At 41.4% G+C, this 15,375-nt stretch overlaps 1 protein-coding gene across 2 annotated transcripts; it reads right to left on the minus strand.

Annotated features, from left to right (window-relative positions):
- Positions 1-1,126: 1,126 nt before the first annotated feature.
- LOC139630802 (galactitol 2-dehydrogenase) lies at positions 1,127-15,371 on the minus strand. 2 transcript variants are annotated; one of them, XM_071494526.1, is made up of 11 exons: positions 15,207-15,371; positions 11,261-11,450; positions 11,082-11,173; positions 10,762-10,994; positions 10,296-10,532; positions 10,139-10,213; positions 9,828-10,044; positions 7,411-7,619; positions 5,999-6,071; positions 3,397-3,514; positions 1,127-1,877 (listed from the first exon to the last, which is right to left on the minus strand). In XM_071494526.1, exons 1-11 carry the CDS (start codon positions 15,220-15,222, stop codon positions 1,682-1,684), a joined length of 1,656 nt encoding a protein of 551 aa, XP_071350627.1. In that variant the 5' UTR covers positions 15,223-15,371; the 3' UTR covers positions 1,127-1,681. The 2 variants fall into 2 exon arrangements, with proteins under 2 accessions (XP_071350627.1, XP_071350628.1); XM_071494527.1 differs by lacking the exon at positions 15,207-15,371 and adding an exon at positions 14,974-15,174.
- Between the last annotated feature and the right edge of the window lie 4 nt (positions 15,372-15,375).

Below are 15,375 nucleotides of genomic sequence, written 5' to 3' on the forward strand. Positions count from 1 at the left end.
ATATTGATGGATATAATTATACTTTTTAATGCATTTGAAATGTAACTATCCAGTATCAAACCACATTTAATTGAAGATATATTAGTATTTATTCAGCATTTCTCTGTCTCTCATGTTCAGCTGTTTGCATACTAGAATTGGAGTGGTGTTCATTTTTTATCATAGTCTCCTCACATACACATAAGGCAGAGTTCACTGTTATTACCTTTAAAAATAATGCGATAACCTCTTGTTGTAACTTTGTGTCCTTGTGTCAGTGCTGAAGCTGCCTGTCTTTATACTGCCCCTCAGTGGCAAGAGGTGGAAATTGCCTTAAAAAAAAGGAAAAGTTGCCTTGTTTTGAACAATTTAGTAAAATCTTGCAAGCACATATTGTGCAAAAGTTTGATATTTTACTGTGGAATATGAGGATAAGAATTCCAATAATTCCTAATGTGCCAATACAGCTGAAGATAAAGAGCAGAGAGCAGAGGAGATGATCAGATCTCACTCCATATCTTAATGGGATCCTCTCACACGCCATCCCCATTAATGACCAATCCCCCAATTATGTAAATCACAGTACGGTCACTAACAGTGAGAAACTGAAGTTACTCACATAAACACCAACAGTGTCACATTGCACAGAGTGCTAATTGGCCACTACTTTTCTCATAATTGCAGTGACTGGGGTTATGTCCTCAGCTAACCTTTCCTTTAAGTATTGTTTTTCAGCACACAAACAGTTAATGGAGCAATTAAGATGGCACTCACAAGCACCACTTGTGGGGCCCATTTGGCAAGAAAGAGCTGGAGAGAGGTGGACTGGGATACTGTAATCCTGCATATGGTACACAAGAGTCCAGGGGGAGTGCTAAGTCAAGCTGCAGACAGCGCACAATACAACTCACTGCTATCCTGTGCTGGTGTGAATGTGAACTGGTGGTCATCACTGAACCGATCATTCTGTGTTCAGCACTTTGTGTGATTTGATGAGGGCATTTAAAGCTAATAGGCAAGTTTTACTCCTGGTGCCAGTATATACAGTGTAACATACAGCAGATACTTCAGCTTAGATGTGGCAGTTTGTGCATCAGTACAAGTATAGTGCATGAGTGATTTTTACATAACCAAACAGAAGCCTCCCCTTTGTTCATCACAACTGTCATTCCTTTAATTATCCAGTAGAACACATTGAATTGCATTTGTATAAAATGTTGCTAAGAAAATAAACTAAAACAACTCAAATTTTCCAGTGTGCGCTGCATTTTTGATACAATAGAAAAAAAAAAAGTTTCTTTCAGTGGCGGTTAAGACACTGTCAGTCACATTCAACAAAACTGTGTTTAAACAGACTTCAATGCATAAAAAATGTCAACAGAATACATAGAGGAAATTGTGACAAAACAATCCGGATGGGTTTGAAAGAAAAGTTACTGTTTTCTTTTTCACTCTTGGACCTTTCTTAAACAAGTCAGCAAATCTCCACTGGGTGACAGGAAGACTGGTGGCTTTTACACCGTTTTTATTTCTTAACATGATACGGTTTTGTTTTCCACGCCATAAAATAGACGATTGCTGACCAAAAAGTTAATACTGCTGTGAATGTGTCAAAGGGAGATAATGAGAATGCCACCTATTTCTGAGACAAATCCCAAGAGAGTGAAGAGGAAAAAAGTTTTCATCTCTTCATCTACCCCCTCTACCACAGACTTTGCCCACCCTCTATGACTAAGTTATGCCCTGTCATGTAGTCGGAGGCGTCAGATGCCAAGTAGACCACTGCAGCTTGCAGGTCTGTCACTTGAGCCAGTCTACCAGCAGGGATATCTGACAGCCAGCGCTGCACCAGAGGCCTCAGACTCTCCGAGTGGATGAGAGGGGTGTCAACAATCCCCCTGAAAAGAGAGACAGAGAAAGTGCGAGAGAAGGAGGAAAGAAAAAAAAAAAAAACACACACACACAATGAAATCAGAAGGCATCACAGTTCAGAGCCAGGAGTGACAGCATTGTTTCAGAGCCACCACTTTGGTGACAAAAATAAACCCAATTATCCTTTGAAGAAAGGGCATGGCATGGCATCTCTGATATTTACTGTGGGACTGGTGGCACTTTGATGACTAGCACATCTCAGGAAGAGCCCACGGGTATGAGGGGACGTCTGGCATAATTTGCTCATAGCCTTTGGTTAACTGCTTATTATATGCAACTCCCTCATATTCCTGATTGAAATGTGCTTGAACTGCCTGCAGAGCTGACGCTGTGCTTAAGTTGAATTCATGAGAAAACAGGTGTGCTGCTTTTATTTTTGTGTGTGGCCACATTGTCGTCCGACAGCTCTGTGTCACAACAAATGCAGTTCCTTCCACCTCCTCCAGTAAAATATCACAGAGCTTACATTTGAATAAATATGTCAACACGCCGGCTTGTGCCTAATATGAGACGACTTCTGACTTTCTACATAATCGACGTGACAGTGACTAAAAGCCGCGTGGTCTGAATCATTGTTCAATGTATCCCGGTGCCTTGATATGGAATTCCAGCATTTGGCTAAATTAGCACTTCCAAGGAGCGTGTGACACCTTGGTTAACATATTCCACCTCAATTATATTTCTCTTCAGCTGCCCTGTTATCTGGAACCTTTCCTGGCAATCAGAGGTACTGTTTTCCCTCAGCCAATTTTCTAGATAATGCAGCTTATCACCGCTGCGGCTAAAGTTGCCAATGGAATCAGGCTCCAGTCAACCTCGTGAGCGCTAATTGTGTCCCTTTTTTATGCATATTTACCGACTGTCACTTCAAAGAAATCAGCAGCCCATTGAGACACCCAGTTAGCGAGGGGAGAGAGAATTGCTTCTTTGCAAATTAAAATTAGCAAACAAGCTGCCGATAAATAAGGCTGAGCACGGCGGGTGTGTGAGGGCTTTGTTCTGGGGCTGTGACTGGGCCTGGCTCGCCCGGTGCCACCGGACGGATTTGCTCAGGGATGGCTGGGGCTAAGGGATGCTCCACTTAACACTCACACACACACACACACACACACACACACTCGCCCCTACACACATACAGCCCTTCCTGTGTTCTCCTCTTTTCTTCCCACTGCTCAGCTTCACAGACAAATAGATACAAACAAGGCGCTATTGTTGCAGCGACACTTGGAGTGAGGTTGCAAATTTGATTCCCTAATTGAATAGAACAATTAGAGCAAGTGTTTGGTTGATTCATCCCTCAAGACGTCATCTAATTAAGCACTGATGCATTGTTTGAGGACTTAAATTAGTGCATCATTCTCAAATGGGGCTCTTCATATGAAAGCAAACACACTAATCACCACTTCCTTTTGCAGCTCAATCCCTTTACCACACTCGAAAGGTGGACCAGAAAAGAGAAGCGGGCCAAGAATAGACGGCACTTACGGCGAGATGCAGTTGACACGCACTCCTCTGTCAATCCATTCGGTGCCCAGAGTCTGAGTCAGTTTGACCACTCCAGCCTTGGATGTGTTGTAGGAGAGCTGCTTCTGGGGATGGGGGACTGCAGGGCAGAGGAAAGACAATCAGTCGCCTTAAAATGGACAAACACAGCGATTCTTAAAGATAACATTCATTGCATCATTAATAACGGTATGTTCTTTTCTCAGGTAATCATTAAAATGTTCTGCGTGTTTCATTTTTTTACTCAAGAAAAAGGAGAATAACAATAGTTCCTTCCTCCAAGGAGGCTAACAACCTATACATTTTACTGTATACTGCAGCCCATGCACTTTCTTGTGGACACTACATAAAAGCTCTTCCATTAGCTGCTGGGGGACTCTGCGGATAAAGCCATGTAAAATTAATTGCTTATAATGTCCAGTTATGCTCTGTCCTCAGCAACAAAGGCAGGGAGCCATTTGTTTGCTTTGACCATCACAGATGCTGCACACTGCATGGGATGCCGGGACAGGGGCTCATTTTCTGCTGGTTGATTAATCATCACAAGGAAGGCTCCAAGTTACATACAACTTTAGCAGTTAACCTCATCACCTGCCGGTCTGACTGCCAAATGGCTTCAGTGTGAGACCGGGATGATAAATACTGGCCAGCTGCAAAGAGGCAGGGACCGGTCCTGGGGAGAAAAGGCCGGAGCATCCTGCATATATTGCTGAGATAAAAAAAAAAGGAGGAAAATGTGCAGGACAGGAGGCGGAAGGTGCAAGGTACTGAAGAAATAAGATGTAAAAGGGAAGGAGAACGGCATCATAGTTGCGAGTGTGGTTGAGTGGGATTCTGTAGAGTGTGGCGAGATAGAAGAGGAAGGTAAGGTTGGGCTGGGCAGGGCCGGATAAGGGTAGGCTAGGACCTCAGAGGAGCAGGCGAGGAGGAGAAGAGCCCAGGGCTTACAAGCAGATTGAAGGTGAAATCCGACTTATCAGGACAGGAAACACAGCTCAAAATGCCTAACAGCACTAATCCTCACTCAAGACCTGATGATACGGCCCCCAAATACCATTCAGAAAATGCCTTCATCCTTTAAATAAACCTGCATTGATGTTTTTGCCGTCTTAAAGAGCAGTAATCCCCAGAGAAGGAAAAAGGAGGCAGAAGGAGAGCATTCACCAAAGCCCTCTTTAACATTCACCCTGCTACTTATTGCCCATTTCAAGTGGAAGAAAACATGCTCTTTATCAGGCACGCCTTTAAGTTTTGAATTCTTCTGAGCAGATAAGGAGTTCAAATGATGCACTCTTTTCCCATAATGGTGCAAATGTACGTCACCATGCAGCTGAGATCTGCAGGTACGTGTGTGGGAGTCACAAATCCCTCAGTAAGGTCACTGTGCAGCGTGACCATACCAACTTAGATATTTCCTGTCCGGGTGTCATTCAGAATTGTGTGTGTGTGTGTGTGTGTGTGTGTGTGTGTGTATGTGAGAGAGAGATTGTGTGTGTGCCCACTAACAACCCCTCCATGCACACACACACTCTCTCTCTCACATACATACACACACACACACACACATATATTCTATTCAGCAGATGGACAAAAAGCTGTCATTGTGCATTTTAATTGGGCATTTACTGCTGCTTTTTGGGCTTCCACTTGGCTTGAACAGGTCCCATCTGATTACACATTATGACAATATTACAACAGATGTCCAGACCAATAAAGTAAATTCCTGAAGGACTGTACGTAATGTGAGTAATTGATCATTTTTTTTATGCCAGCCTCTATTTACCAGCATGCTCCTGTTTTACAGATTGCCCCTGCAGTCGGGACTGGGGCCCATATGGCACAGCGGTTTACTGGCGATTTGACTATACTGCTGATGAAGTGTTGCTGTTCCTCTGGAGGAACCTGTTGGAGGAGGAATATTACACCGGTGCTGCGAATTACAAGGCTTTTACTAGGCTCTCACTAGACTCTAAAAGTGTCTTCCGCTGTTCAAACAAGGCCGCTGGCACAGGCTGAGGTTTTGCCGTTGCACAGGAACCCTCCCTTCCCAAGTTGGACCTCAGGTTGCCTTCCACATCCTCCAGACAGCTCCGCAGAGAGGGGATGTTTATTATGATGCAAAACCGCCTCAGTGAGACGCAATCACAACACTTTGTATTTCCTGCTGTGCTTACTGTATGCAGGGGTGGATGCATCTCTATAGAACAGTTTAACTGGGGTAAAAGTTGCAAAGAGAAAAGCTGCCTAATCCCGTTTTAAATGTGCAGGTTCACTTTAAGTTTTCTCATAAACACGAAAACTGTAAGATGCACTTAAAGCTGGTTTTCTTTCTTCTCCCAGCTTCACAAATGCAATGATCTGAAGTCAGATATGACGACTTTCTGCCTGATGATAAAAACTATTTAATGTGATGTATACTCCCACACATAGCTGTACGGCACAAATGTATTTAACTCTCTACTTCCTCCCCCCTCCTCCTCTCAGCCTAACTCTCCACGCCAAATGGAGAGATTAAAAGCAGACATGGAGGGGCTCCAGAGAGAGAGAGAGAGAGAGAGAGTGGGGGAATAGAATCATCACTCACCTATTAGACTGGCCATGGAGGCTGTGTTGATAATCTTGCCGTATCCTTGCTTCAACATCACTCGACCTGCTGCCTAAGGCAAGGATTCAGGGAGATGAGACACATTAAACACCTTATTATGGCACTGATATGCTGCGCAAAAGCCTGAGCACAGATCAACACAAAAACATGTAGTTTATCCTTGGAGACACACATAGTGGTTAAACAACATTTGGTGCACGCTAGCAGATTTTAAAGCTGCACATAAGGAGTGGTGGAGCATATATATATATATATATATATATATATATATATATATATATATATATATATATATATATATATATTCTAGATATCAAACTAGACAGCTTGGAACTAAATTTAGTAAGTACAGAGCAGCCATCAGTAATTAGGTCATACTCTAATTAGTCTTGACAGAGATAGACTACTGAAGCTATATGTGATCAAGGATCAATTAGGTTCTTTCAGCATATTTTAAACTGATGACAGAAATACAGAAATATTTGTAACTAGCATTTACACAATTACCATTGTTAATTTTAGGAAAGTTTCCATTACTAAAGATTATTTTATAAGTAGCAAAATTCTGCCATCTACCATTGTGGCTCTGTGGCTTTCAATCATTTGTACCTGCTGTACTGTGTCTGTGGAACCATTGTTGTCCAGTCAGATTTGTTGCTTTTAAATGTTTCAGATAAAATTATGAGGACGTTTTCCTTTATGGGACGAGAAAATTCTCCTACTTCTAAAGCCATGTAAAAACCCAGTTAGTATCTCTGCAGGATTGTCACAAAGCTGAAGCCTGTTTATGCTTATGCTGAAACTTGATGCTTTGGAGATACATGCTTTTCACAGGACAGACAGCAGAACAATGTGGGCTCTCCTGGTACCAAAGTAGAAAATGTGTTTTTTCAACACGTGTGTATGTGTTTAATCATTTTCCCATTACAAAGTTGATATGATCTGTACGAAAAACAAAAAGTCTTTATCACGCATTTATTTAAGTGTCTAATTGTGTCCCTGTTGTTGTTTTATTTCTGTTAAACAGACATTCAATCATTCCGGTTCCAAAAGACACCCTCACATTTAATTTATTCACACATGATTTTAACTGAGTATCTCATAGTTAAGTGAACTGTGGCATCAAGCACTGCTACAGCAAAATAATATAATAATGTAATGTGTACCATCCAAAAGCTTTTTTTAGTGCTATTTTGACGTTGTGTTCTTTTGTCTTTTATTCCTAAAACCTATAGGTCTGGTGGAAAAAATAAAATAATTCTACATAGTGTTTCACAGTAACAGCAAAGAGTATTTTTTAAAAATAAATTTCTACATGTTATAAGTCTATTTTTCTCACATCACACTAGTGCAATAAGGTGAGGAATTAACCGTCTTGTGGTGGTACACACCTGGCAGCACATGAAAGTCCCCCTCAGGTTGACATTAAAGGTTTGGTCCCACTCCTCCAGACTGGTGTCTTCACTGGCAGAGTTCATGTTGACGCCGGCGTTGTTACAAGCGATGTGGATCGCTCCCCATTTGGAGACAATGTTGTCAATCATCCTCTGGACATCATCTGACTTGCTAATGTCAGCTGCGATTGAAACGGCATTGATACCTGTATCAAAGAAAACATGAGTGTCTATGTAACTATGTATACACTGTTCCTTTAGTAATGCATGATATGAACAACTTCTATCATTGGACACTTTAAGAGTTTATTTTTGATTACATGTACAAAAAATTAAAACATGAAAAATAAAGCGCATAAATAAAATAAATATAAAATAAAATAAAAAATCAAATTTCATCAAAAATACTATTGAATTGTAGTTTGCTTCTCTCCTGTTAATGTGTAGGACATTTCATTCTGCAGGAGGAAAGTAGAGGGAAAATCACACAGACAGAAGTTTGTTGAACATGTTTGACCAGGCAGAGTCTATCTTATCCTTTACTGTGCTGCCATCTGCTGGTCACAAACCAAAAATCACGACAATGACAGTTGATGACATTTGGAATAAGTGTAAAGAGTTTAAAGCTTTCGTGTACAGGTTCAAGGTGTGCCAGCATTCTATGCATTAAAGTTTCCATTAAAGCTGAGAGGAGCAGTCATCAGAATGACATTTAATGCGTCTGAGACTGCACACTGACCTGTTTCACCGGTCTCAACATAGCGCTCTGAATCTTTTCACAGGTATTGTCTGTCAGGAAGCGTTCCATCTAATGAGCTATTTCATTTATGACAAGTTAATACCTCTGGGTTAAATTCCTTTGGACCCATTTCACAACCCAGGCTGACGTGGGTACATTATGGGCGAAGCATAGAGCATATGATTACAACCACTTTAATTATCAATAATTAAATAATTAGAGAGGCTCTCCTGGATTTTGTTATAGCATCAATTAGAACTACAGCTGTTAGAGAAGAAGTATATTTTTTCTTAACACAAATACAGTTAGGTCAGGTGAGTACTCAAAACTACATTTGTCTTGATGTGTTGACTGATGTGACCGTGTGGGGATGTGCGTAACACTGCAGAAACCAGCCACAGTGAGAGAGAGACAGGAGAGTCAGGGAGAGAGAGCAGGGATGACACGCAGCAAAGGGCATTGGGTTCGGCTCAAACCCAGGGTGTGGTGGGTGGGACTAAACCATGCTCCACCAGGTGAGCCACTGGGGCGGCAAATTAGCAAGTATTTTGATAATCAATTCATTAAGTAAATTCTCAAGCTAACATGCAGAATGTTTGTTGTTTCCAGCATCTGAAATGTCAGAATCTGCTGCTTTGGCTCATCTTGACATCACTGTGAACTTTGAGTTTTAGACTTTGGGTCTGTTATATATAAATAGTGATCGGCGTTTTCCTTATGTCTTACATATAATGATAATCAAGAAAATAATCAGCAGATTAACTGATCATGAAAAAGAATGGTTAGTTGCATCAGTCCTGTTTCTCCAATCAAGAAGTGAGTCATGGTAAAACTAGCACAACTGCGTGGAAGTAAAGTGAAAATACAGCTCTGTTTCAGAGCCTGGTGTATTGGGCGTTGGGGATTTGACCAGCAAGCCTGTGCCCAATATGGCAGTCAACTGCCACTTTGCTGCTGTAACACTGTGAATTTCCCCACTGTGGGACTAATAAAGGCTATCTTATCGTATCTTATCCTATCTTAAATACAGTTTCACCATTTCTCTTTGTGAGCGCACCAAATTCAGTTTTATTTTACCTATACTACTGGCAGCTTGGAGTTTAAACTGAAATATGCAGCTCACGCTGAAGTCTATACTTAAATGATGCCCTGATGTTATCTGAATCTGCATGTATGAATAAATAATCCCCACGCCACCCACCCTAACAAATTATTATAAAGGTTCTTTTCTTTTGAGGCTTACCTCATAGAGCACATACCATGAAAGTTCAGTCCTTACCGCAGCGGCCTGGATTCCAGCCCGTGGCCCTTTGCCGAATGTCATGCCCAACTTAGGGGATAGGACATTTCTACAACTAAAATTCTGAATGTTGCTGGTAGTTCCTGAACACGAACAGTTTAAAAGCTCTGAATAATGTTTGGCCACTGCCTAAAATAAATAATAAGTCATAACGAGTTCAGCAGTTCAAACACAGAGTCTAATTTGTGCCTGAGGAAAATGAAGCATAAAGCATGTTCACATTTTAGAGAATGTAATTAATATTTTCCACATACATTACATATTATTTCACCCACCCACAACCCATCTGCACGGTCCACAGATTAACTGAAGTGCACGTGGATATTACTGCAATCTGCGCATCACTACTGTTCTTGCTGTGTTTACATGCCATACCTTTGAGTAAGAGCTCTTTCGCCACTGCTTCAGCTTTAACTTTGTCCAGGTCTACCACAGCCACCTTTGCACCAGCCTCCCCCAGGGCATGAGCGAATGCTCGGCCTATACCCTGACCAGCACCCGTCACGTAGGCCACCTTTCCATCAAGACGCATCCGATCGAGGATGGGGCGCCCCTGGACTCCACGGAAAACCTCATCATCTGTTACTTTACTCTGACAAACAGAAATAAGATAAGCGCACATGATCAGTGAGAGAGCTGTGATTCCATGTCAATACTGCTGAACATAGGGGTTATCTAAACAGTACCTGCGTCCTTGAGCACTCAGAGGCCACAGAGACCCGGCAGATAACACTGATGCCATCTCTGAGGGGGATAATGACCTTTGAACAAGATGAATATTGTTTACATAAAAAAGGAACATCTGTAAAAACACATACAAGCGTGTAAATATTTGAAACATACCTGCTCCACACGTGGGTCACTAGAGACAAACTGGTTGAATTCACGAAGCGCCAGTCCGTTGCTATCTGTGCTGTCTTTAAGATAAACCTTCGCTTTGAACAGTGAGTTATCTATACATATGACCCCACGCAATTTCAGCAGATTGTTGTCCAGGATAAAGTTGTAGTAGTTGATGTAATTGTTCTTGTCAGCATCAATGAAGACCATGTCAAACTGCTCACCTGCAGCAGCCAGTTCCTGGAAGGGACAGATGGTTATTAGAAAACCTGTCACGTGTGTCAACAGTTGAACTTATTAACACCCCTCTGCTTATGCAAAGCACCTAGTGTAACACACAGCACCCACAATTATAAATCTTAAATGGGAAAAGTGCAACATGAACATGTTATTAGTTTCCTAATCTTTTAAAGTATCTTTAAAATTTGGTTTAATCCTCTCATTCAACAGTGTTGTCTCCTTCTCTCACTTTTAAGGTGTCCATGGCAGATCCAGTTTTGACAGTAATCTTCTTGCCATGTGGAGACTTGTCAAAAATGGGCTGAGCAAACTCTTTGAGGTATGGTTCTAACTCGCAAGCAATTAAGCAACCATCCTCAGGAAGCCCCTCGGCCATGGACAGAGCTCCGTAGCCTGTGAACATCCCAATCTCTAGGACCTTCTTGGCTTGACTCATGCGAACTAGCATCTTCAGGGCCTGGCCTGCCAAAAACACACCAGAGAGCATGTTATCAAATGGTAAACCAGTGAATATAAGAACAGTGAGCAGTACACGTGTAAATGTCCAACCTTCAACATGTCCAGTGATGCACTCCTTGGGAAGGCGGAAAGTTGTTTTGCCATCCTTGTGCACTTGGTCCCAGTCGTGAGAAACTGTTTTTCTACAAATAATAATGATATTAGCAAAAGTTAACTCATTATTCTTATTCTGGGCTTTGGATGATTCTGTATTCAAAGTTAGGACATACTTATATAGCTCTGCCAGAGGTTCACTTTCCTGTGTGGTCATTTCCTCCAGGTAGTCATCCAGGCCACTGGCTATGTCCAGAGCCTTCTGCAAGTGACTTGTCAGCTCGTCTGGGACATTACCACTTGATGCAGCTATCTCCTTGGCTTTTGTTAAGAGATCAACAAGGACCTCCACGGGGGTGTCGGGAACTGGTGGAATACCATAAAGTAATACTTTAATAGTAAGTCCTAAAAGCAATAGTTAATAGTGTTTGTTTCAAAGGCGATAAGAGTCAAGCTGGCCCAGTGCCCATCAGCAATTGCCAAAGTGAATGCATCACGAGATACAGTCTTCTGGTGGGAGGACATTGGCATTGGATGAAATATACAATATGACTTAGGTGAATATGAATTATTGTTTAAAATTTGGTGCCAAACTGAATCCTCACCCTGTACTTGTAGGTGTTGTGGTGCTGTGAAGAATATCTTACATCTTTTATTTGGATATGCAGTAGGTTTTGTAGGATTTAAATACACCCTGCATTGTAGATAAGATAGAAAGATACAACCTTCACAACTGAGTGTCATTACACAGTGTTCAGTTGTACTGCTCGTCTCTGTTCACCACAGTCAAGCTTCAATAAATGTTTCTGCATAAGACAACTGGGACTTTTCCCATCACAAGTTAAACAGCTTGCAAGATTTCAGGGCTGCAGTGCTAAATTAATAAAGTCTGTTTATTACATTGTTAAAGATTAAACCAGAGATTCTCAGTCTTTTTGAAGTGTGACATCTTACAAAAAACAGTCCCTGACTGGGGCCCCTATCATGTTTCAGGTCATCTCGTTTCAAAGCAGGTAAGCCATCAAGCCTTGTCATGAACAGATCTCAAGACTAAGGCCTGTCAAATATGTCTTTTCAAATTCTATGTATTCTTTTTTTATAGCCTCAAAAATGCCTTATCTGGGAAGCTATGTTTTTATTGTTCCCATCTCACCAAACATTGTATGATGGAAGACCTTTAAAAGTCTGTGCTGGATGCCATTTTATTTTTAATTTAAGGTCCTAGATCTGGTAAAAGTGCAAAATTCCTAAACAACAATAATATTGAGGTCCCATATTTTTGCACCAACATGATAAAAAAAAATTCTTATACAATATTTTATCAATGTTGTGCCAAAATTTAAAATCTCTACTAACAATGAACAGGAAGATATTAAGAATAAAACAAGGTGTACTAGCGTATCTTGGGTGTTTTCATAGGACCAAAGTGGTATAAGGGATAGCTAGTGGGAACATAAAATGTACATGGAGATTGCTGGATGTATGGTTACTACGGGTACAAGCTGTCCTTCTGTTTTCCTTCACACAGAAAGAGACACAGACTTGAGAGATATTTTGCCTATGGCAGAAAAGCGTCCATTTCAGGATTTCATTTTTTGCCCCTCAATGATCATTGAAAGGACTTTTAAGAAATAAAGGATAAACATGTTTTCAGTATGTTTATTGGAATAGAGGACATACTGAAAAGAAGTGTTTTGTACCCAAAATGTATTGCTAAAGGTATGATGATGATATAACAAGGTAATAAAGAATATTGCTTGCATTAAAGTTACAATATTTTACACTTGTTCTAAGTTATATCTGTGGTTTTCAGTATTGAAAACCATTTAAGTATAGTTTTACATCTCCTCTATCATCCTCTTTCTGGAGCTCTCGCATGAACAAGGTGTTTTCTGTCTGTTTCTGAGCCTCTCTTCTGATTGGCAGACATTTTTCTGAGTGACACACGGCCAGGCCTGTAGACTGTAGCTTACCACTGTAGCTCAGTAAAACAACACCAGTAAATGCAAATGGTGATGGTCAATCAGCACTGAAAAATAAACTTTAGCCACTGGTCTCTAACATGACTATCCCTTGGAAGGGGTGGGCTGTGCAGGGGCATGGCCAAGGGCAGTGACTGTATAGTTGTGACATCACAACATTACGTTTGTCTATACCGCTTGTTTTAAGGCACAGTTTCTGAACACGGGTTGCGGGTTCAATCCCGTAGATTGAGCTTCTGATACTGTCACAGTATTTATACAGCACCTAGACCTGCTCTATTATAACAAAAGACATGGAAATCTCACGCCTTGCTGCAAGAAGGTTCTAGGTTGACTGGTGACTCTAAATTGCCCATAGGTGTGTGAGTGTGAGTGTGAATGGTTGTTTGTGTCTATGTGTTAGCCCTGCAATAGACTGACGACCTGTCCAGGGTGTACTCCGCCCTCGCCTGAAGTCAGCTGGGATTGCCCTTCCCCCCATGACCCGGTTTTGGATAAGCGGTATGGAAAATGAATGAATGAATGAATGAATGAAAATCTCACTTTCTACTAACAGTTTAATGACCTACAGTAAAATGAGCCGACAGAGAACATGTACAATATAAACCACTTATGCTGATTAAATCTGTCCAGGGTAAGTTAATCACTATAAAGCTGTCACAGGGTCTCTTCCAACATACTTGTACTAGTTTTTTGGGCTGCTACAGTGTGTAACATCTACTCTCCCAAAACAGCCTCACTGTGAGTGTGTGTTTGTGTGTGTGTGTGTGTGTCTATGTGTGTATGTGTGTGTGTGTGTGTGTGTCTATGTGTGCGTGTGTGTGTGTCTATGTGTGTGTGTGTGTGTGTGTGTGTGTTTGTACATGTGATTTGCTCAGTGAGTTACTTTCCACTCCCGTTCCTGCTCTACTCCTGTTATGAGACTTTTACAGCCTGTAATTATCCTCGCTGCTCTCTGACAGCAGCAGGCATGCAGCAGAAGAGTGCATTGCTTTCACCCTTCATTACTTTGCATTCATGTAATAAATATGTAATAAATATACAAAAGTCAGTAAGATGGTGCTCTGCATGAGAAACAAATATCAGTTGTAATAATCATCTGCTTATACTGATTAATTTGCAGACATGATCACTATAGGATGTTTCCACTGCAATACTTTTCAAGATATTAATTCCTAAACATGGCTTCCCAGATAAGCTGTTTGAGAGTATGAAGAGCCAAAAACATATAAAAACATTGGAACTGAGCAAAAATTTTTTATTTTACAGGCCTCAGTTTTGGCAGCCAAACATTGCAGACTAAACAAAATCTGAGTTCTCGGTTCACTCTCCTGGATTGTGTCTGATTTCACACATGTCGACCTTCAGTATGTTTATGTCTGAGTGGTGCACACACACCTGTCCTCTCAAACATTTCACATGGGTTAATTTCAGTAACTGACGCCCAAAGATACTAAATTGTGCAGCGGAACTTACATTTTTTATATTTTCGCTCCCATTAATCATCTCATGACCTCTAAGATGTATTTATATTCTTCTTTTATTCTTATACTCTGGCCCATTCAGGGGCGCAACCACTAGCTTGGGACCCACTATTCCACAATCTAGAAGTAAAATAAGCAGTCAAAACTAACTCCACCTACAGAAGACCAGCTACAGCAGTAAAATGGCCTTTACACATTGATACATTAGTTATTTTCTCAGACAGATTATTCTTTTCTGCAGAAGGACTTTTGTTTTCCATACTTAAGTGTATTTTCACTTGAGTAGGACTTTTGACAGAGCTTCAGCTTGTCATGTTTCTGCATTTCGGTAGTCAATTGTTACTCAATGGAGTGCAACACACACACATAAAGAGGGGTCCAAGGATCTGAGACCATCCCACTGCATAAACACACAATACTTACAACACTTAGGTATTCTGCATGAAACGTTTTCGTAAGACCATGAACCGGACAGAGGTCAGAGAGGCGCTAGAAAGCTGCGCGTTGTAAACTAGACGACAGTTGGTCTGATGACTGAGGCGCAGGTACACACTGGAGTCCAGTGAAGTTCGGTTCCCGAGGTTATCGCACGAGTTAAGCTTTTAGGATATTTTCTACGACTCCGTCACAGCGCAACAATTGGGCAACAATCTTACCTTTTTCGGCGGGCATGGTGCGCGTTTATGGGCGTGACGAACTCCGGCAGCTGCGGCTTCGGTGGACAAGCTTCAAAGCGTGGTGTTGGAGTTTCGGTTATATCACAACAACTATGCAAATTCCTCTGTGGGGGGGGGGAGTGACTGGAGGCTTACACAACCCGCCAAA

Source organism: Trachinotus anak, unplaced genomic scaffold, assembly GCF_046630095.1.
Source record: "Trachinotus anak isolate AG129_WGS33_773 ecotype Australia unplaced genomic scaffold, CSIRO_AGI_Tana_v1 ptg000013l, whole genome shotgun sequence".
NCBI classification, from domain to species: Eukaryota; Metazoa; Chordata; class Actinopteri; order Carangiformes; family Carangidae; genus Trachinotus; species Trachinotus anak.